We start from the raw sequence: 22,712 nt of genomic DNA on the forward strand, positions 1-22,712 counted from the left end.
TGCCTTTACCTTTAGGCCATTACCTGCTTTTCCTTTTGCCTGGAACACTCACTCCTTTCTCCTTTGCCTAAATGACTCTGACACAGTCCTCAGTTATCAGGTCAAGTACACTTACTTCAGAATGCATTCCTTGACTAGCACAGGCTACATGATATAAAATTTCATGGTATTCTAATACTTTCTATAACTTAGCCCTTACTCTATGATTACTGCTTGCTTTATTGTGTGTCTCCCTTATAAAATGTAAGCATTCAAAGGTCAGGGACCTTGTATGTCTCACTCAACATATGTGGCACATATTAAGCAATTAAATATACTATATTTGGCTTCTGTGAGACAGGGTCTTGCTCTGTCACCCAAGCTGGAGTGCAGTGGTGCAAGCATGGTTCACTGAAGGCTTGAACTCCTGGGCTCAATCGATCCTCCCATCTCAGTTTTCTGAGTAGCTGGAACTACAGGCATGCGCCACCATGTCTAGTTAATTTTGTTATTTTTTTTTTGTAGAGATGAGGTTTTGCCATGTTGCCCGGGCTGCTCTCTGAACACCTGGGCTCAAGCGATCCATCCACCTGGGGCTCCCAAAGTGCTGGGATTACAGACATGAACCACCGGGCTGGCCAATTAAGTATTATTTTTGAATGAACATATGAATGTGTCTAAAATATGAAAACTAAGGTAAATCAATGGTTGAGGGTGCCACTTAAAATGAAACTCTCCATAAGAGTCTGTATCCCATTATCACGAGGTTAGGAGTTTCATGCTTTACCTACTGAGCTAGCTACCTCAAATCAATATGTTCTTAGGTATTTTTTGGGGTGAAAAACAATTCATTTTCCAAAGAAGATCTCTCCAGAGCTACTGTTTCTTCATTCTCAAAACAAATAGATAACAAAAAAATCACAACTTCTTAAAAACTAATTAAGCAGTAGGTCTTAATAAGTCTTGATAACAAAAAATCACAACTTAATAAAAACTAATTAAGCAGTAGGTCTTAATAAGTCTCAAAGCAGAAAGATAAAGGACAATTTAGTAAAATGTGGAAAGTAGAAGAAAGGTCATTATGTAGTTATGTAGTAAGTCTAGAATAGAATTAAAATAGGTAACCCAGAATCTTTCCTCTCTATTTCTCTCTCACTTCCTCAGGACCTGAATAATCTCAATCAACTGTTTAGCCTGGCAAAAGCCTGCAGATACATTCTCTGTTCTCTCTTTCAAACTGGCTAGGCAGACTTGGCTAAAAGAATTACCTGCCACTTAACAGCTTGACTGGTCTCTTTGGGGAAGGAATGATAAACTTCAGCTGCCCAGCTTTTAGGGCAACGCGAGCCTCCAGGCCTGACTCGTGGAATAAGTTGGTGTTCATCTGGACCCCGCTCCTAGCGAAGTCTGGAATGATGATGCCCATATTTGTCACAAACTCCACAGACATGGAGGGTTTTGCCACCAGTTCGGCCTGCATCTATAAGTCAGAAAACAACCTATTCAGATTCATTAAATACTTCAGTCCCCTGTCAGTCAGATCAACCACCTTTCTCACCTCCGGGCAAACACTTCCTGGATAACACACCTTTGGAAACATTACTGGGATTTGTTTGGAAGAAGGAAAGCAAGTTCTCATTTCTCTACAGTTGGACTACACTACCCAGAACTAGAAAGTACCTGAGTTAACATTAGGCAAAATCAGTTTAAAAAGATGATAGGAATACTCATTTATTGAGAGAACTGAGTTCTTGTCTTGTGGCTGTACCACTACTGGAGCTGGTGAGGTGGTGCATTCTGGTGGAAGCTTAAAGTTTTTCATAAAAAATAATAAGATGATTACAATGATGATGCATTTTGTCTTGAACTGAAAACACATTTTAAAATGTGTTTTAACAAGAAACCCACCCTGGAAGAAAATAATAACCTGAGAAATCAAAAGGCAAACAGAATCTTACATTGGCTACTTCCAGTTTCACTCCAGCCTTGATTCCAGGAGCGGTGACTCCAGATGAAGATATTTGCAACTGTAATCCAGCTCCAGTGGGGAGTTCAAAGGCATTCTCTATGAAGATGTAGTGAAGAAAAAAGTCGTTCTTTGAGCCCTTCCTGATGACCTCTCCAATCTATAGACCCAACAGGGGAGAGCAAATAAAAGTAAGTCTTTTTAAAGTCAGTTTTGTTAAATGCAACCTTCCATACATTGGAGAGTAATTCCTCTTTATCTAGAAAGGAAGGACTAGCATATTTTGATGAGCGGAATAGTTTGATAAATAAAGATCAAACTGATGTTTTTACCATTTTCAGTGAATCAGGATAGAAGAAAATTCACTAGATAGATATCATGTCATTTTCAACTGGATTCAGAAGGCTCTTAAGAATATTGCTGGGCCTCAGAGCTTTATGGACTTTAAGTATCATATATGCCATGGCTTAATTCTGGTGTTCTGGAGTCTGACTGTAAGTGAAGGTGTACTTGAAATATATTATATTATGATAAAATCATTTTTAAAAATATCAGTTTGCATTGGGTTTTATTTTTTAAATAATATTTCCATAAAATAGCTTGAGACCTGTTTTCTTAAAGTCAACATTTTTTTATCAAGCCATAGGAATACATTTATATATTTCCTTTTATTAATAAATTAATAATAAAAATTATAACATATTTAGATAGTGAATTATAGTTTGCCAAATACTTTTTTTTATAATCATTATATCATTTCAATATTAAAAGGACCTTCAGGCCGGGTGCAGTGGCTCATGCCTGTTAGCCCAGCACTTTGGGAGGCCCAGGCTGGTGGATCACTTGAGGTCAGGAGTGCGAAACTAGCCTGGCCTACATGGTGAAACTTTGTCTCTACTAAAAGTACACAGATTAGCTGGGCATGCTGGCGCGTGTCTGTAGTCCCAGCTACTTGGGAGGCTGAGGCAGGAGAATTGCTTGAACCCGGGAGGCAGAGTTGCAGTGAGCTGAGACTGCACCACTGCATTCCAGCCTGGGAGCAAGACTCCATCTCAAAAAATTAAAAAAATAAAAATAAAAATAAAAGGACCTTCAGCAAAGGTAGAGGAAGGTATACCGAACGTTGTTTTCCAGATGAATAAATTAATGCTCTTAAAAATATAGCTAACATTATGAATAGCTTAATTTCTAAATGTTAACAGCTCCTTGTGATCCAAGAGTCATCTCAATGAAATTCAAGGCAAACCTGCATCTTTGAAGAAAGTACAAGCATCTTTTCTGTCTTGTGCAGTTGTGATCATAAGGGCATCTGGGCGATCTAAAAAAACCAATGTCTGGTCTCATGGCTGACTTACCATCTGAGGGATCCCCTGCAGAGTGCGGGCACCCGTCAGGAGCAGTTTTCCAAGGAGCTGGAGGTCATGGAGCCTGGCAAAGCCAAGCTCCTCTCCCAAGATGCGGAGGTAGGCTTTGGCTTCCGGGACTTCTTTGGATTTCAAATCTTCAATCAGCTTCTGAACAGTGAACATCATTCCATTTACCATGTCCTGAGAGTTTAGTAATAAAATGGCCAGTGAGATGTCAGCAATGTCAAACACCTTTTAGTTCCCAATGTGGGACCTGTCTGCTGCAGCCAGGATGGGCCTAAAAAAATGCTTCAGGTGAGGAACAGGGAGACAGTGAAGTCCAGGCTAATATCTCTAAACAGAGATGAAAGAACTAAGGTCTTGTCAGGGATAGTGGCACTCTTAAAGCTATTCTTAATTTAAAAATCTGTAGACATAGTAAGATGTGGTGGGTTGAGGGGAGGGGTCCCTGCTCTCCAGTATGCCAGGATCCTCAAGATTAGAAGATCCTCTGTCTCCCACCCATTTCCTGCTTAGCCTTCTCTTCTTTGACCAGTGAAGACTACAAAGTGTTTCTTAAGAAAATGTAGCTGCTATGTAAATTTACCAAAAGTTTGAAAAACACTTGATCCTAGACAAGTTCTTCTTAGAGAGAAGAAGAATCTCAGAGATGGATGCCCAGGCATTGGGGGGAAAAAATGTGAAATTGACAGACTCAAAGCAGATCAAAGACCCTTGGCCTCAAGTGGGGGTCAGGAAATCAGAAGATGGAACTGGTGCTCAACAGTGAGCTTGGAGGGGTAAATTACTGCCTTGCTCTGCAAACTTGAATGTGCATACAAGTCACATGAGGTCTTGCTAAAATACAGCTTCTGATTCAGTAGATTGTGGGTGAAGCCTGAGAACCTACATTTCTGACCAGACCACACATTGGGTAGCAAAAAATTCAAGAATAAGCTCCAGATCATACAGCCTATTTTGCTCCTTAAATAGGGGCTCATTACTAGCTTCAAAGTGGAATTTTGGTCTCATTTGCTAGTGCACTGATGGCAGTGAGCGCCAAAGAAAGCAGTTAATAATAATGAAAATATTAATTTAAAACTCGCAATAGTGTCTGCTTATTGAACAATCAATGCCAGCATCAGGCACTGCACTTGGAATTTTAGATGCCTTATTTCATTGTCTTTAAATAACCTTGTGAGGTTTGGACTATTATTAGTAGTCTGGGATGCAGACAGAAACAGATACACATAATATCAACCAACTTCCCCAAGTGCACACAATTTCAAGACAGGGAAGTTAGAATTAAATCCATGCCCAGAGTTCATAGTTTTTTTTAAGACAGAGTCTCACACTGTCGCCCGGGCTGGAGTGTAACAGTGTAATCTCAGCTCACTGCAACCTCTACCTCCTGGGTTCAAGCAATTCTCCTGCCTCAGCCTCCCGAGTAACTGGGATTACAGGCGCCCACTACCATGCCCGGCTAGTTTTTTGTATTTTTAGTAGAGATGGGGTTTTACTATGTTGGCCAGGCTGGTCTCAAATTCCTGACCCCGTGATCCACCCACCTCAGCCTCCCAAAGTGCTGGGATTACAGGTGTGAGCCACCACGCCCAGCCCAGAGTTCATACTCTTAATTGTTATCCTAGAGTACTTCTCAGGATAGAAGTCTTCTTTCTGGGCACACTGAATTTCAGGAGACCTTTAACTGCTGAAGATACTGGCCCTTATCCCAGCAGGTCTGGTTGATAAAAACCATAGTTATCACTTCAGTTAGATAATATTTTGATGACTTCCTTGCTTAGAAAACAATTGTTTTTGCATTGAGACCCAAAGCTTTCCTTAAGAAGATACTTGACAAATACACACCTGCTCACGTTTATCCTCTTTGGTATAGCCAAAGTGGTCCACTAAGACCTTAGAGACACCATCAGGAACTTGACCATTAACCCAGTACAAAGCTTTGTTGACACTGTCTGGGAAAAATCCTTGCTTCCCAAAAAGAGCTTCCAATGTTGGCTCAAAGCCTTTTCCTTCCAAGCCAATCTGAGAAACAAAATCAGATAAGAAAATGGCATCAGCTTTCTTTGTTGTATGCCAGCCTAGTAGTTCCCCCTCTTGATGTCCATTTATCTAAACAAGTATTTGAATACCACAGGCCAGGAGCTGATCTTAGCACTTCATAGGAGCTGCTTTATTAAAATCTCACTAGAATCTTGACCTTATTACTTGCTTTTTTCTAGAAGAGGCAGCTAAGGTTCAGAGAGGACAAGCAATTCAACCAAGGGTTCAGAGTTGGGAGTGAATTTGAGATTTGAAGCAGATCTGACTAGGCAGCACATATGCTTCCTTGGCTTGGGACTTAAAGACGAGACATCTGCATTTCAATTTTTTTTTTTTAATTTTTATACGGAGTCTCACTCTGTCGCCCAGGCTGGAGTGCAGTGGTGCCATCTCTGCTCACTGCAAGCTCTGCCTTCTGGGTTCACGCCGTTCTCCTGCCTCAGCCTCCCGAGTAGCTGGGACTACAGGTGCCTGCCACCTCGCCCGGCTAATTTTTTTTGTATTTTTTTAATAGAGACGGGTTTCACTGTGTTAGCCAGGATGGTCTCGATCTCCTGACCTCATGATCTACCCGCCTCGGCCTCCCAAAGTGCTGGGATTACAGGAATGAGCCACCTCACCCGGCCTGCATTTCTATTAATGTTAAGAAGTCATGCTTCAGGTGATCCCCAGCGGGGAGAGAGGAAGGCAGGGATCAAGGAGGGAAAGAAGAAAGCCTCAGAGTCATGGTAGGAAGTGCCTGGTGGTTCTTGTTTTCCTCTGGCTAGCTTCTGGCTCCCAGGGACTCTCTGTTTATGATGCTGTACAAAATGGGCTAGAGAACCTCGAACTCTTCACACTTACCTCGAAGAGGTCAGCTGAAGCAAATCCAAAGGCAGTAAGGGTCATTTTCAGCATGGTTTCTTTAGGAAGGTAGTTATTTGGATCAAATATAAGATTCCCTTCAATTTTGGCTGAGGCTGGGTCAAGTGATGGAAGAGAAACAGATTTGGAGAATCGATAGTTCCGAGAGAATTTTCTGAAGTCCATGACAGTTGGAAGTTGAGATTCTTTCAGAGCTTCTTTCGCTAACTTTTTCAGACTACATAAGAAGAAGTATAGTTTGAGCTGACACACCATGTTATTATCCTTTGACTCTTGCAGCCCAAGTAAATATGGATTTCCAATCACTACCAAAATGTCTGGATTTCATTTACCCTAAGGCTTTGGGTCTAGGTCTGCTACACATTTGCACAAGTGTTTGTGTCAGAAGCAAGGGCAGACAGTGGCTATGCCAAAACCTAGCGTTGGAATTCCAGCTTAGGGCCCTCAGTGGTACGTGGGGAAAAATTGCTCTTACTTACTCTTGGATATCCAATTCTTCGGAGTTCAAGATGTTGGCAATATGGGAAGCCACAAAGTTCTTCACTTGCTCATTCTGTTCCCGTGGTAGAAGTTGGACAATTTTGTTAATATCTGCCTGTGAAGGACTCCTCATCAGCATGAGATAGGCAGCCAGTCGCTTATCTCCTGGAGAAGCGTCATCAAGGAAAGTCTGAAGAAGCACCTCCTGGTCCTGCAGTCAAAAGAGGAGATGGTTATCACTGTCCTGTGGTCAGAACACAGAACGTGCCTGGCAAACACTGGCATTGTCTGCTAGCTCTTTCTTAAGCACAGGTCTAATTTCTCTGTAATCACTCTTCAAATGCTGGTATTGAATCTTCTTGCCAGTGTTTCCTAGAGCACTATCAAGTAAGGGTTCCCAGAAGATGCCTGTGGAATGCCTGTTGAATTCAATTCCATTAAAACACATAAATCATGGCCAAGTTATGATTTGTTTCACTAAGTGAAAATAAAGTTGTTTTAACCTAAGTTATTTTAATGTGAGGGTAAAGATGAGAAGGGGTAGTAAGAGTTTGGGGCTAATAAATAAGGTAGTTTCCAAAGCTCTGGAGCCATTGCCACCTAAGAGGGGGCCAAGTTGACTATCCTAGCCTAAGGTTATTGGGAGAAAATTAAGCATGTTTTTCCATGATGAGAGGGATAGTCAATCTGGTAGGTGGGTGGTAGGTAGCAAAAACATCTCACATTCTGCATGTTGACATAGCAGCAAGGTCAGGTATTTCTCTCATGTCACATACTGCTAGGCAGTCAAGTCAATAGGCTTGTTGAAATTTGCAATTAGAAAACAGTAGAGGCCAGGTGCAGTGGCTCACGCCTGTAATCCCAGCACTTTGGGAGGCTGAGGCGGGTGGATCACCTGAGGTCAGGAGTTCAAGACCAGCCTGGTCAACATGGCAAAACCCCGTCTCTACTAAAAAAATACAAAAATTAGCTGGGTGTGGTGGCGTGTGCCTGTAATCCCAGTTACTCAGGAGGCTGAGGCAGGGAGAATTGCTTGAACCCAGGAAGCGGAAGTTGCAGTGAGCCGAGATCGTGCCATTGCACTCCACCCTTGTAAATAGAGTGAGACTCCATCTCAAAAGATGGAAGGAAGGGAGGGAGGGAGGGAGGGAACAGCAGAATAAAGTCAGTAGATGAAATTTAGAGTCTCATTTCCCCAGTACCTTCCAAATCCTTGTTAATGAACTTTCACTTTCAGACCTCTTCTTGTGGACTTTACCTCGTCTTTAGGCTCCATTTTCCGCAGGGCCTGGATGGCAGCTTTCTGAATCATCAGTGATGGCTTTGTACTTTGGACACATTTCAGGATTGAAGACTTGAGTTCTGGAGTTAACTGCTCCATGGTTTGGCCCATATTTCCAATGACCTGCATTGAAGAAAAGAAACAAGAACCCATCAGGGTGCAGGAGAGGGAAGTAAAAGGTATCCAGGAAAAGCGCTTCTGAAATGATCTATGTCGTGTAAAAGACTGAGATTACCCGCAGAATCAAATAGGTGTAATCTTCATCCCCAGTGCAGTCATCTTGAATCTGTTCCATCAGGTAATTAGCAATGTCTAGCAGCTCCTGGGTCCCTGTAGGGTTTGTCTTATGATAGCTACAGAATAAGAGCAGAGAGTCAAGACTCGGTAACCCCAGTTAGGTTTGTCTTAAAATCCAAACTTGTGAATGAGAAAAAATAATTATAAAATTCATATGGAATCCAAAAAGAGCCTGAGTAGCTGAAGCAATCTTAAGCAAAAAGAACAAAGCTGGAGGCATCACATTACCTGACTTCAAATTATGCTACAAGGCTATAGTAATCTAAACAGCATGATACTGGCATAAAAATAGACACATAGATCAATGGAACAGAATAGTGAACCCAGAAATAAAGCCACATAGTTACAGTCAATGGATCTTTGACAAAATTGACAAAAACATACACTCGAGAAAGGACACCCTTTTCAATAAGTGGTGCTGGGAAAGTTGGATTGCTATATACAGAAGAATAAAACTGGACTACTATCTGTCACCGTATACAAAAATCAACTCAAGATAGATCAAAGACTTAAATGTAAGACCTGAAACTATAAAAATACAAGAAGAAAACCTAGGGAAAACTTCTCTGGACATTGACCTAGACAAAGAATTCGATGACTAAGACCTCAAAGGCAAAGACAACAAAAATAAAAAATAGACAAACAGAACTTAATTAAAGCAAAAAGCTTCTGCACAGTGAAACAAATAATCAACAGGGTGAGCAGCCTGCAGAATGGGAGAAAATATTTGCAAACTATTCATCCAGTGGGGTACTAATATCCAGAATGTACAAGGAATTCAAACAACTCAACAAAAAGTCCCCCAAATAATCCCATTAAAAAGTAGACAAAGGACATGAATAGACATTTTTTCAAAAGAAGACACACAAATGGCAATAGGCATATGAAAAAATGCATAACATTACTAATCATTAGAGAAAAGTAAATTGAAACCACAATGAGATAACATGTTACAACAGTCAGGAGGGCCATTATTCAAAAGACAAAAAATAACAAATGTTGGTGAGGATACAGAGAAAAGGAAACAGTTAACCACTGTTGATGGTATTGTAAATAAGTACAACCTCTATGGAAAACAATACAGAGATTTCTCAAAGAACTAAAAATAGAACTACCAATGAATCCAACAATCCCACTACTGGGTGCATACCCAAAGGAAAAGAAATCATTATATCCAAAGGATACCTGCACCCATATGTTTATCGCAGCACTATTCACAATAGCAAAGGCATGGAATCAACCTAAGTGTCCATCAATGGATGATTGGATTAAAAATGTGGAATGTATAGGCAATAAAATACTATTCAGCCATAAAAAGAATAAAATCATGTCATTTGCAGTAACATGGATGGAACTGAAGGTCATTGTCTTAAGTAAAACAGGACAGTCACAGACAAATATTGCATGTTGTCACTTTATAAGTGGGAGCTAAATAATGTACACACAAGGACATACAGTGTGGAATGATAAGACAATTGAGACTCAGGTATGGAAGTGGAGGGAGATGGATGGTGAGAAATTACTTAGTGGGTACACTATATGTTATCTGGGTGATGGATATCCTGAAAGCCCTGACTTAACTACTGCCTAATCTATTCATGTAACAAAATTATACTTGTTCCACATAAATTTATATAAAAATGTAAAAAAGAAAGAGCAAAAAAATTTCATCAAAAGAAAAAACTGCCAGCCTGAGCAACATGGTGAAACCCTGTATCTACAAAAAATACAAAAATTAGCCAGGGCATGGTAGCATGCGCCTGTGGTTCCAGCTACTCAGGAGGCTGAGGTGGGAGGATCACTTGAGCCCAGGAATTTGAGGCTGCAGTAAGCCGTGACTGCACCATTGTACTCCAGCCTGGCTGACACAGTGAAACCATGTCAAAAAAAAAAAAAAAAAAAAAAAATTAAGAGGAAAAAACTGCTAACTAATATTGAACTGAAGTTAATAATATGCATGCTGAAGTACTTAGGGGAAAGTGTGTTAATGTTTGTAATTTACTTTGAAATGCTTCAGAAAATAAGATGAATTAATGGATGGATGTATATGTGATAAAGCAAATATAATAACACTTAAATGGTAGGAGATAGCTGGTTTTCCAGGGGTTTTCCCTCTGAAATTCTGTCAACTTTGCTATGTTCAAAAACTTCTATAATATAATGTAGAGAAAATATTTTTAAAAATTCAGTTTGTGTTTGCTGATTTCTTATTTCAAGTCATTACTCCAAAAATGATCAGGAATAAACACAAGAGTAAGGAGCAGAGTTTGAAAGTGGAAGGAGGAGTTCAGCTTTAATACAGAGACGCACAGAAGTGCAAGATGTTCCTCTGCTCCTAGGAGGATAAATACAGTGTGGAAACTCACTTGTTGACCGCGTGGCTCAGCGCATACAAGGTGGCTCGGCTGCGCTGCTCCCTCGCCATGTTGAAGATCTCTCGCAGCTGCTGTGCTGAGGGCTCGGGGATCAGGGCCACCAGGTAGGTGACCACATCTATCAGAAGGGGGTTGGCATGCACACGTTTCAGCCACTGGAGGATGTGAGTGGAGCACTGGGGCTGTCCACACTGAACCAAGGCTTGCAAAGTGATGGGACTGAGAAGAAAGACATGGGTAAAGTTATACAGACCACCTTCAGGGCACATAAAATATTGCTCATGGTGTGTCCTCTGCCAGGAGAGCCCTTAATCACCTCATTCACTATTCAAATCTAACCATCTTTCAAAACCCAACTTGGAGCTCAGAGCCATGATGCTTTCCTTAGGAACATTACCCACAGGAGAAGCCCCATCGAGGAAAGTCCCAAGAGGGGACTGTGGATCTGTAGCGACAAGAAGCCTGTTATCACAGCCCTTTGGCCAGCACACAGAATATGCCTGGCCAACATTAGCTGGGTCTCATTCCTGGCCTCAGTCCCTTCTCTCACCTTCATAGCGCTTAAAGCCAGTGCCTTGAAGGGTAGAGAAATCATATAATATTTTTTGTCTGAGTTCTCTCTCCACCAGCCTATAAGCTTCTGGAGAGCACCTGCAATAGAACTAGGAATTAAAAGATACCCATCAAAATGTGGGAACTATCCTCCTCCTATTTTAACACACAAATACTTAGCTGCCTTGAACACTGTGTGCATGTATGTGTGTTTCATGGAACTCTTAGCACGTCAGCTGATAGTTCTCTATCCAGCAATCATGAACTGATTGACTAATTGATTGACTGGATTGATATCCAAATGGTCCCTGAGATTCTCCATTTGGCCAAGGTTTGAACAGTCAGTTACCATCAGTTTTATAAAAAGTTGAGCTGTAACCATTAAATACCTGGACACCTCGATCAGCTGTGGCAAGAGAGATGTGACTGCTTCATCACTGAGGCCTCTCAGCTCAGTAACCAGCTTATGGAAGAGATTAGCTCTCTGGATATTTTGCTCAGAGATGGTTAGTTTTTTCAATTCCTGCAGAGTCTTCAAAACAGCTTCGGCCTGCTTTGGAGGTGATGTGGATTTGGTGCTCTCAAATGCGAGACCCACCTTCTTAGTACCTGGAAGATGGAAAGTGTCAAAGGAACTCTAGCTTACTTCTTCATCTCAACCATATCTTTGTCTACTGGAAGCTGGAAATTGTGGAGTATCAGCACAGGGGAAAAGGGAAGAAAACTATCATGTATTCAATGACTGCTAGATCTGGCTCTGCCATAGGTGATTGACTTAATTGTTTTCACCGACTCATCATCCTATCCCTGTGGGTTGGCATTATTGTTCAATTTAAAGATAAATTCAGCCCTGCTTCAGAGACCCACAGAGTTTTTGGGCAATGTAACCTGTCATCCCCGGATCTCAGCTCTGAGTCCCAGAGATGAGACAGAGATGAGACCCAGAGATGAGGAACTGCGACCCAGAAATGAGCAACTTACTTTTGAAGAGTTCTTAGGGTCTAAGAGGTACAGCTGAAGTGGAATTCAGACTTGTCTGAGTCTATCATCAGGTTACCCTTAGCTTGAAATAATTGGTGAGGAGGTGCTGCTGTTGACATGGTTACAACTGGGACCAGGCACATTGATGCTCATCACCATTTCTTCTAATTGGGTCTAGCAGCAGCTTGTGGGGAGGGGAGACACTTTTGTATCCTCTCCACCACCTACTATGACCTATGCCAGGAAGAGAGGTAAAAGTCCTCATGGAAGTGTGGTGTAATGAGAAGAGTCCTGGCTTAGATTACAACCTGGGCACTTATTTGCCTTCTCTAATATTCTATGGCCTTGTCTACATCAAACTCTAAGCCTCTCTGTGTCACTTTCCCCCCTGTAGAATAGGTATAAAATCACCTCTCTACCACCTGACGTCACCGGTTGCTGTGAACAAAAAGGACAATGAGGTAATGTACAAGAAGGAATTTGGACAGATATAAATACAATACAATGCTGGGTAAGGGTTGGACTCAAGATTGCTAGAGTTCCTTCTACCTCTAAAGACTGACTCCTGAGGTTACTATCTGGGCCGGACTCTGAAGGTTCTCTCCCACTTGGTCCACCTCATCCGGGACAGCTCTGGGTCTTATCACAGGATAGGTGATATCAGTGCTACCAAATATGTCATGTTAAACTTGGGATTCCAGTTTTCTATTTACAAACGCCTAGGTAGCTTTGGGAACTTCTTTTTCTTTATGCCATTGCAACTTGACATTCTGAGATGAGTTTGCTTTCTCATAGAGGTAGCCAGAACACCAGTGTCCATATCACTTGTTAGTCAGCAGACATTTAACAGGGCCCAGCAAGTGGCTAAGCCATAATTGGCACATCTTAGGTAGATTTTCCAGCAACTGTGTGGACAGAAATTCTTACCTTCACCAAAGAAGCGGCTGTTGATCTTTGGTGTGTCTTCAAGTTTCAAAGTCTGTGTCACTTGTACTCCCATCCCATACATATTCCTGGTAACCAAGGAAGCACATCATGTCATGGATGGCCAGAACATACTATTCTTTCCATGTTGAAGGTTTCCCCTGTCTCTGCATCTACCCAAGTCCTGCCCATCTTTCAAAGCATGGGTAAATCCAGCCATTGTTGGCCCTGAATGAATAACATCCACCTCTTCTTGGTCACGCTAGTCATCCTCCCATCAAAAGGACATGCGTGCCGTATACTCTCCACTAGTCTGGAGTGGCCAGACATAGGAACTAGTGCAATGTCTCAAAATTCTTTCGTATCTTCCACAGCACAGAACCAAGAATATGGCAGTTACTCAATAAATATTCACTGATTGTCACTTTTCAAAGTGGATTTGGATATATAGGTTTCCAGTCAATATCCCAAATCTTCCATGAAACGTTTTTGAACCAGGGTACCCTGCAGTGATCCCCAGGTTTTCTGGATCTACACCCCTTAAAGATTGGGTCTTAGATATCTTTTGTTGGTCTTGGGTTGTTTTGCATGCCTAGGACTTTTCTGCCAAATGGCCTGTTAGCTTATAAAGGGGGACAGGGAGGGGTTGCATTTTATCCTTCTCCATACCTCCCTCCCAGGCACAGGTTTGCCTGGAACAGAGCACTTGAGAAGTGTTCAGTTCACACTGACCCATTAAATGACAAATCAGTAGTGCATCAGGTGACCTACTTATAGGAGAAAGGCAGGAACAGGTGCTGCTCCTTGCAGATGGCTTCTGCCACATGCTTCCTCTTGGTGTCCAGGGTGTACTGACAGGACTGGCTACTGCTGATCAGAGTTGACAAGGGGTGGGTCTGTGAATGAGATTGGAGACAAGCATTTTGATCAGTCCCTGTGTCTTCTGTCAAAAGCATTTACCTTCAAGGTAGAAGGGAGGAGGGGTCCTGTACCACTAGATAAACTCAGATAAAGAAGATAGCTGGGTACTTGACATTTAGACCAGGGGGTGCAACATGTCGGCATCCCCAAAGCTGAGTCAAGCTATAGACTCCTCTTTTTCCACCCCCACTGGACAAAGTCTAAACTTTGTATCCTCCACATGCCCATCCCACCACATAGCCCCTCACACACCTGCTCAGTCAGTTTTCTTTGCCCAAAAGCCCATTCTTACATGTCTGTTTCATTTACACATTCTTTGCATTTTTCGGATTCTTGCTCCACATCTTCCATGAAACGTTGCCCACTGAGCTACATGAATAATACTTTCTCCTTCCTGGTCAGGCCCAGGATTTCTTGTCTGCACTGTTCAGCGTATCACCTTATTGAGTATACAATGTATGCTTTATTGACCTGGCTCCTGCATTAGACTGGAAGCATCCTGAGGGGAAGGTCCATGGTTCATCTGCCACTGTCCCTTCCTTGGTGCTGCCCAGAGTGGGGTTGAGCACACAGCAGATCCTCAGAAAAGACCCCTAAGCCAGTGCATTATCCTCTTCTGACTGTGGCACTCATGGTCATCAGACTCCCTGTCTTCAATCCCAAGGACAATGACCAGGAACAGGGCCCGGCATGACAGTGATTGCTCAAGTTCATGTTCACTGAGACAGCCTGGGGCTCATATCAGGGAAGATGTTGCAGGGGTCGGGCAGGCTCAGGTAATATGGTGCTCCATGGCCTCACTTAACAGAGAGGAGAGTATGCTCCAGGCCGGAGGCAGAGGGGTCGTGTTTGGTCAGGGTGGTACTGGGGGTGGGAGGACAAGAAGCTGGAGCATTCTTAAGTCACTGCACTTCATGGGATGAAGGAGAGGGGGAGAACACAGGTCTTGGGACTTCTTCAAAGTCCAGAGGCTTGGAGCTGGCACAAGGAGTCCTTGTGCAGGAAGGAACAGTAGGTGGTTTTGCTGCCCTACATCCATCCCCAGAGCCTTCTCAGAGATGAGCAGTCATTACTCTCAAGTGATGAGAGTAGAGGCGGTTTAGTGCCAGTGACAGAAGGACAGGAGGAAAGACAGAGCTCTGGGCTGGGAGGGAGGAGCCTGACTCAAGTCTTGGCTCAACTGATCCCAGGCCATGAAGCCTGGGCAGACCTTCCCATGCCTGCTCAGGGTCCTATCTGTAGTCTGTATAAAAAACAGGCTGGGCAGGCTGTCCTCAAAGGTGCCCACTAGCTTGAAAATTTTGGAATGTTATTAATAAGAGGATGCTCCTTGGTGTGCATGACAGTGCTGACATGGGACTTACCATGCCTTTGATGAGAGCAAGTGGGCTGACGCCTGTACGGATGGGCTTGAAGCGATCACACTGCCCCAGGTCTCTTTCAGTGGATATTTCTGTTGCCACATTGCCCTTCCTTGTCTTGACGGTAAAGTGAGTGGAGCAGTTTCCGTACACGGTATCCTATGGGGGCAGAAGATGCAACCACATATATTCAACATGGGAAACATCCTTGGGTACTTGGGAGGGACGGGGTGGGGATTGTGAAAGAAAAGGCAGAAGGAATCTAGCTCTGGGAGGGACTTTCTTTTTCCTCCTATGCAGAGTGTGGTCTTGCTAGTGCCTGGCCAGCCCAAGTTGGGAGAGAGGAAACCAGTTAAGGGTGGGTCTGCAGAAAGGCTCTGCAGGATGCATCGCTGTCTTCTCCCAGTATGGTGTCATAGAGAAATTAGAGCAAGATAAGGGCACAAAAGTGCTCATGGGACTGAGGTGAAATGAATTCTGTCTCACATTGAAACCTGAAATTCGTAAAAGAGACTGGCAACAGATCCCGTTATTTTTGGTTTTAAATACACACAGGATTTACTGTGTTATACCATAACCCATCAAACACAGGTGAACAGCATTAAACAAAAGTGGGGGTGGGGTGGCCAGGACGCCTCAATAACTGTTTTAAAATTAGACCCAACCTGATCAGCCTGCTTGGAATGATCTGTGAGCGAGCCCAAGGGACAGGAGGAATCTCGGGCACCAGTATGTCACGCCAGTCCATGGCTTCCTGTGTAACTAGCCATGGAGCTGACTCAACAATCTGCTTTGTATATGGTAGGACTGGCCTCTAACACATGAAGATGAGTTTCAAGGGCCACTGCTATCAGCTTTCTAAATCCTCACCAGAAACAACACTTGCTTGGTTTCTTCTGTCTCTGGGGGAACCAGGAGGGCAGAAATGATGCCCCTCTTGATGTTCAGGATGTGTGTAGGTTCATCTTTCTCCGGGTAAAGGAAAACTTGCTTCCCTTCTGGAATGACCAGCTTGAGCTCATACCTGTCCCAGAGAGAGGATGGTTATGGGAATGTCCTTCTCCATTACAACTTGCTGGAAGTAAGCTGGGTGGCACTGAAGTTGCTTTTCTCATAGTTTTTAAACCAATTGTTCTTGTGACATCATTTCTTTGTAAATATAGAATATAGCTACACATAGACATACATTTTCAAACAAGCATGCACATATACATATATTTTTGTGATTCTTTTTCTTTTTTTGAAATGGAGTCTCACTCTGTTACTCGGGCTAGAGTGCAATGGCACAACCTCAGCTCACTGCAACCTCCACCTCCTGGGATCAAGTGATTCTCCTGACTCAGCCTCTGGAGTAGCTAGGACTACAGGCATTTGCCATCACACCCAGCTAATTTTTGTATTTTTAGTAGACACAGGTTTCACCCTGTTGGCCAGGCTGGTCTCGAACTCCTGACCTCAGGTGATCTGCCCGCCTCGGCCTCCCAAAGTCCTGGGACTACAGGCATGAGCCACCAGGTCCAGCCGTGTTTTAACGTTTTTTTGCTTGGCTCATCCAGCCCTGCTCTGTTGACCCATATCAGCCTCTTTGCCCATCCTCCCCATACAGACACCCGAGTGGTTGTTCCATTTGTTTCTGCGCTCTCACACAATCCTCTGTAAACATGGGTGAGTGCAAACAGAGTCATACAAAGATTTTGTCATTGTTTGTTTTATACAAGTGGCATTGTATTGTGCATACTTTTATCTTGTTTTTCTCACTTAATTATACTTCACAAAAACCCTTCTGAGTCACTTGGTATAGCTCTAACAGATTTTTTAAAAGTTGCATGCAGAACATTCCATTCCATGGCTATATAGAATTTATTCACACATTGCCCCATTTGATGGCATTTGCCTTCTCTCTTTCTGGATTTTTTTTAAACCACACAAACAATACCAAAACAAACATCCTTATGCCTATCTCCACACATTACTGCTTTTATTTTCATGGGCTAGAGTCCCAGAGACTAAAATATCTGTGTCAAAGGGTATTAAGTATTCTAAATTAGAGTAGATATTGCCTGATGGCTCTAATTTCCACCAGCAGCTCAGGACAGCACACTTTTCCTCACTGGCCTGCCAGCAACAGGTGCTATTGCTGTTTTCCAGTTTTGCAGTCTGATGGGTATAAGTGGATAAATATCTTGTTGTTACATTAATTTGTATTTCTTGACTACCAGTGAATTGGAGCTGCTTTCCATACACTTGTTGGACAGTCACCCTTTTGTATGGTGTCAGGCCATGGCTGAAGCCCATGCTGACTTTGGTCTCAGGGACTTCCCATTGGGTACTCTCTGAGTTTCTGAGGACCTGACTGCAGCCACACTGGTTACATCAGGAGGAAAAGGTGACAGACTCATCTCCCACAGCCTACACCCTCTCAGAAAGTTCCCGACACGAAGAAACAATAAATGTTTGAGATGATGGGTATGCTAATTGCTCTGATCTGATCACCATACATTACATGTATCAAAACATCAATATATTCTCAATAAATATGTATAATTATTATATGTCAATTTTTAAAAAAAGACAGTTAAAGTCATGAAAATACAAACCTGGAAAGCCCTCCTTGTCAAGAACAGGAGTCTCTTCTGTATTTGGAGAAGACCAAGGACCAAAAAATAACCACTCCTTCCTCCTCTCTCCCTCATAGACAGTTAAGTCTTGGAGAAAATAAAGCATATGAAGGAAAGAAGCCTCACAGCCTATTTTGGCGAGAAAGGACTGGCATCTGAATCTAACGTTTAGTAAAACTGAAAAACGGGCAAGGATGGTGATATGGTTTGGCTCTGGGTCCCCGCCCAAATCTCATCTTGTAGCTCTCATAATTCCCACGTGTGTGGGAGGGACCTGGTGAGAGGTGATTGAATCACGGGGCAGGTCTTTCCCGTGCTGCTCTCGTGATTGCAAATGGGTCTCAGGAGATGTGGTGGTTTTAAAAACAGGAGTTTCTCCGCACAAGCTCTCTTTGCCAGCCGTCATCTACGTAAGATGTGACTTGCTCTCCCTCACCTTCCACCATGATTGTGAGACCTCCCCAGCCACATGGAATGGTGAGTCCAACAAACCTTTCTTTTGTAAATTGCCCAGTCTCAGGTATGTCTTTATCAGCAGCATGGAAACAGACTAATACAGACGGAGTTTTCTGATGCTACCAAGTTAACAACTCTATCCTGCCTGTATTCACACACACCTAAGACCCTACAAACTGTGACTGAGGATGAGGCAGGGGTGATGTCGAAAATATTTACAATGGGTACGACACGGGCCCTGATCAGTCAGCAGAGATGCAGCTGCAGCGGCCGATCCATGTGCAGTGGCTGAATGCCAGCCTAGGAGGGGGAGCCACTGAAGCCTTGGTGCTCCTCTGCCCTGAGCTGAACAGACCCTGCCCCGCCACGTGCCCGCCACAGCAGCCAGCGCCTCTGGGACCCCGCACCGAAGACCACCAAGCACTGGTCTTATTTAGTTCTTTAAGAATTCACTTGTTTAAACACAGCATCTCAGTTTTATAATCTCAAGAAGTTTAAAGCATGAGATTTTTAGAAACACATTAAAATGATAATTAAAGGAACCTAACTAGGGAAGGGCAAATAATGCTTGTCTCTTTTTGATGATTGTGAAAACACAGCAATTCCCTGATCCACGATGAATATGGAATACAAATACTTAGAGTCACATCCGTGCCTGGTGTAAACACACAAGTTCATACCTCAGCGGACGGACACACACATATGTGTGTGCTCATGTACAACATGCCTTACCTGGACATGGCTGCAGCAAACTCCTCGGAGTTCTTGGTTTTCTTCAGCAAGGCCCTGCCCTCAGGGTTGAAGCCATACACCTCTTTCAGGGTGCACTGGCTGGTCTTCAGGATGAAGCTGCAGAGCTGGGGAACCTCCAGCTCAACCTGAGAATACAGGGTAGCATAGCATTGAGGTTGTCTATCAAGAATGAGAGACGGCCCCTGAAGCCCAGGGCTTAGTCTCTAATCAGAGCACCAAAGGGAATTCTGCTGGGAACACCACTGCCTGCTCCTCAACACCACGTGCCTTATCAACATGCCTCCTGGGTGCTCCGTGCACCAACCTAGACTTAGTCCTATTGCTGGCCTTTTCCCCCTCCCGGGGTAACACGTTTCTTAAGTTTGCCTCTGTGCACAGGAAGGAGGATGTCCTTTTATTGGTTCTGAAGTTACTCACTTCAATTATAAAGAGCTGTGGTTAAATAGAAGCGCTGCAGACTAGGAGTGAGAGTGAAGGAGAAAAACAGAAAGCAGGAAGAGGGCCATCCTCAGTTTCTACAGCAAATGTCCCCTTAATGTCACCCAAAAAACTGGTTTATATCTATTAGGGCCTATTTAGAGCTTCGCGTATAGCTGGAGTTTCAGCGGATCCCTACTTATTATCCAGCACTATTCAAATAACTTTAAAGAAATGTATATGTGTGCTGTTCAATAGGGGAGCCAGTAGCCAGGGTGCCTGTTGAGCAGTTGAAATGCAGCTAATGTGACAACGAATATGAATTTTTAATTTCATTCCATTTAAATAGTCCAATGTGGCTCATATCTACCATATTGGACAGCACAGACAAGAGCTACAGCACTATCTAAAAAAGGTGACTGCTCAGCTTGACTTCTCTTCCCCACCCAAACCCCAACAGCAGCCTATAGATCTGCTCCAGATGTACGTGACATGAGTACAACCAGTCTCAATAATAAGCAAAGTTTTATTTTAGAACAAACTGTATGTTTATATTTTTTTCTTCTCTCTATTCGTTTTTCAGCAACAGATTCTGTTGGACTTAGACTATAAAAACTGCATTTCACAGTGCGATTCTGAGATGCCTGCCTCCCTTAGCTCACCTACTGGGCTTCTCTCACGCTGAAATCTACAGACCCACACTGCTGCTAATCTAGATCACGTAGTCCTATTGCATCTGGGAAGTTAACGGGAAAATACATCTGGCTTGCGAAATTTGGCGGGGGCAGACAACATCTCAGCAATGTGGCTGACTTACAAACAGAGGCAAAGTCCCAATGCTTTGATCAGATTACAACAGTTCTGGGATGCTCTGCGTTTGCTCAGTACACAACCTCCGGGAAGGTCGCGTGTTGGGCACCCGCTGGAACAGGGCTGGGGGAAAGCTGTGGGCTCTGGGTCCCTCCCGCCTGCATCCTCCATACCTTGCAGTTGATCCTGGTGGCGCTTCTTGAATCAGCAGTCCCAGGGACTCCACTGGAACTCTCAGCCTCATAGTTGTATGTGTACTTCCGGAGGTGCTTGAATCGGGTCGTATCTCCTAACGTGGGGAGAAATACATCAGCCACATAGGAGAAATAGCTCTCCCACGGACAGCCAGTTCTGGGCAGAGAGGGGCAGTGGCATAGATAATTAAAATGTAATTAAACTCAAATTAGTTTTTAATTGACTTTATATTATACTTAATTTTCCTTTATAGATTTGACTTCTCCATTATGTTTCTGCTGAGGCTAATGTTTAAATTAGCTGGCATGTCTTGAATATGTCGTCTGAGGCACAGGGAAGGGAGTGACAAGTGTCAAGTAATGGGGCTCAGAAAATCTGCATGAGACACCCTCTGGTAAATTAAGAGATGACAACATGACGCAAATAGTACTCTCTCTAAAGCTTTTTTAGCTTGAAAACGCCTTAATTCCATGACTCTGAGACTACCAAATACTTGAGGCAAAGTTCATTAAGCATTAAGCGTAACTAACTTAAGAAACTCCTAGAAAGGAGTTTCTGGAGGTTTCCACTGTAGTTGAGAGGAATTTTCTGAACAATTGAAGAAAAAGAACATCTGGGTCCTGAGCCCAGCTGCAGTGATGGCAGATGTCCACCAGATGGCAGCGCTGCCCCATCAGACGTCCGCCCCGCGGCTCCAGCACACAGGGTCCCCTTGGAGGCCAGCTCCTTTGACCCCCAGGGGTCAGGTAAATAGGAAGGGGATGGAGGTCCGATTTCTGCACAAAGGTTAAAGTCAGTATTTCCTCACCCTCACATGCTTCGAATCAATGACTAGTCACTGATAAACAGGACAGTGATGTTTCTTCAAAGTGTGCACAGGCCAGCGGAGTGTCAGTGCTTTCCCTCCCCCGCCCCCAGGCTGAACTCTTGGGACAGAACAGAATGGCAGGTAGAGGAGAGTTGGCATCCCTTGCGTGTGGGCAGAGGCTCAAGGAACTTGCTTCCTGGGGTCAGAGCAGGGCACACCACGAGGCCATCTTAGCCCCTTAGAGTGGGGGGACCTCAGGGACCCGGGTGTAGGAGGGTGCATGGGGCTGGGCGCCCTTCCACGCCCCATGCGCAGATGCCTTACTTGGACAGATCCGGCTAACATTTTCCAGCATTTCCTTTTCTGTAAGACAGGAGAAAGAAATCTGTGAGCTTCCCACGTCTTCCCAGCGGGTGCTAGGGCCCGACAGGGGGACCACAGGCACAGGTTTCACCCTTCAGGAGGGAGGCAGGCTCCAGAGACCCCCTCCTCAGCCCCTCCATCCCATGCCCCCCATCCTGAGTCTGCAGGGGCCGCCAGCTGGTCCAGTCCCCCGCCTCGCCCTGGGCCCTGTGGCTGCCCTCCCTCTGGCCTAGGCCCTGGCTGCCCCAGCCAACCTCGTGCCGCCGGCTCCCTCCTGCTCCCTCTGAGCCCGCAGCGCGGCCGCGCACTCACCGGCCCTGGCGCCAGCCAGCAGCAGCAGCAGCGCCGGCAGCGCCAGCAGCGCGGGCCTCGGCGGGCCCATGGCCGGCTGCGGTGGGGCGGCTCCTGGGCTGCGGCCTGGCCTCGGCCTCGCGGCCCTGGCTGGCTGGGCGGGCTCCTCAGCGACAGCAACCGAGAAGGGCACTCAGCCCCGCAGGTCCTGGTGGGAATGCGCGGCCAGAGCCCGCACCCCATTTATAGGAAGCCCAGGCTGCAAGAGCGTCCGGATTGCAAAAGGTACAAAGGGCGCTTCCCGGGCCTGGCCTGTTTGCTTTTCTACACTGGCTTCTCTTTGAGCCTTGAAGAGCTTCAAGGGAGGGGGCCCACCTGGGATGCAGCTGCAACCACCCGGGGGGCTGGGTCCCAGTGGGTTCCCTCCCCCGAGCGTCTTCAAGGCTCTGGCACGGCCCTTCCTGTATCTCAGTGGGGCCATGGCTGGTGCCTCAGGGTCTGAGAAGCCTGCCCTGACCAGCGGTGCCTTCTTCAGATGACCCACCACGGGGACAAAATCCCTGCTTCTCCTGGACTGAAATGGGAGCCACGTGGAGAACCAGTCCTGAG

The 22,712-nt window shown here is 44.5% G+C and overlaps 1 protein-coding gene across 1 annotated transcript in view; it reads right to left on the bottom strand.

The window, feature by feature from the left end:
- Positions 1 to 22,322, bottom strand: part of APOB (apolipoprotein B) — a 42,082-nt gene extending 19,760 nt beyond the window's left edge. The window contains exons 1-18 of the mRNA XM_025354212.1: positions 22,125 to 22,322; positions 21,774 to 21,812; positions 20,620 to 20,735; positions 19,199 to 19,344; positions 16,263 to 16,416; positions 15,396 to 15,551; positions 13,882 to 14,006; positions 13,114 to 13,199; positions 11,595 to 11,814; positions 10,645 to 10,872; positions 8,217 to 8,334; positions 7,958 to 8,104; positions 6,699 to 6,910; positions 6,199 to 6,436; positions 5,161 to 5,337; positions 3,301 to 3,492; positions 1,938 to 2,105; positions 1,248 to 1,459 (exon numbers count right to left, since the gene is read on the bottom strand). Coding sequence (XP_025209997.1) covers positions 1,248 to 1,459; positions 1,938 to 2,105; positions 3,301 to 3,492; positions 5,161 to 5,337; positions 6,199 to 6,436; positions 6,699 to 6,910; positions 7,958 to 8,104; positions 8,217 to 8,334; positions 10,645 to 10,872; positions 11,595 to 11,814; positions 13,114 to 13,199; positions 13,882 to 14,006; positions 15,396 to 15,551; positions 16,263 to 16,416; positions 19,199 to 19,344; positions 20,620 to 20,735; positions 21,774 to 21,812; positions 22,125 to 22,194 — 2,804 coding nt within the window. The 5' untranslated portion in view covers positions 22,195 to 22,322. The remainder of the gene's footprint in view (positions 1 to 1,247; positions 1,460 to 1,937; positions 2,106 to 3,300; positions 3,493 to 5,160; positions 5,338 to 6,198; positions 6,437 to 6,698; positions 6,911 to 7,957; positions 8,105 to 8,216; positions 8,335 to 10,644; positions 10,873 to 11,594; positions 11,815 to 13,113; positions 13,200 to 13,881; positions 14,007 to 15,395; positions 15,552 to 16,262; positions 16,417 to 19,198; positions 19,345 to 20,619; positions 20,736 to 21,773; positions 21,813 to 22,124) is intronic.
- Between the last annotated feature and the right edge of the window lie 390 nt (positions 22,323 to 22,712).

The sequence above is a fragment of the Theropithecus gelada genome, chromosome 13, assembly GCF_003255815.1.
Source record: "Theropithecus gelada isolate Dixy chromosome 13, Tgel_1.0, whole genome shotgun sequence".
In the NCBI taxonomy this organism is placed as follows: Eukaryota; Metazoa; Chordata; class Mammalia; order Primates; family Cercopithecidae; genus Theropithecus; species Theropithecus gelada.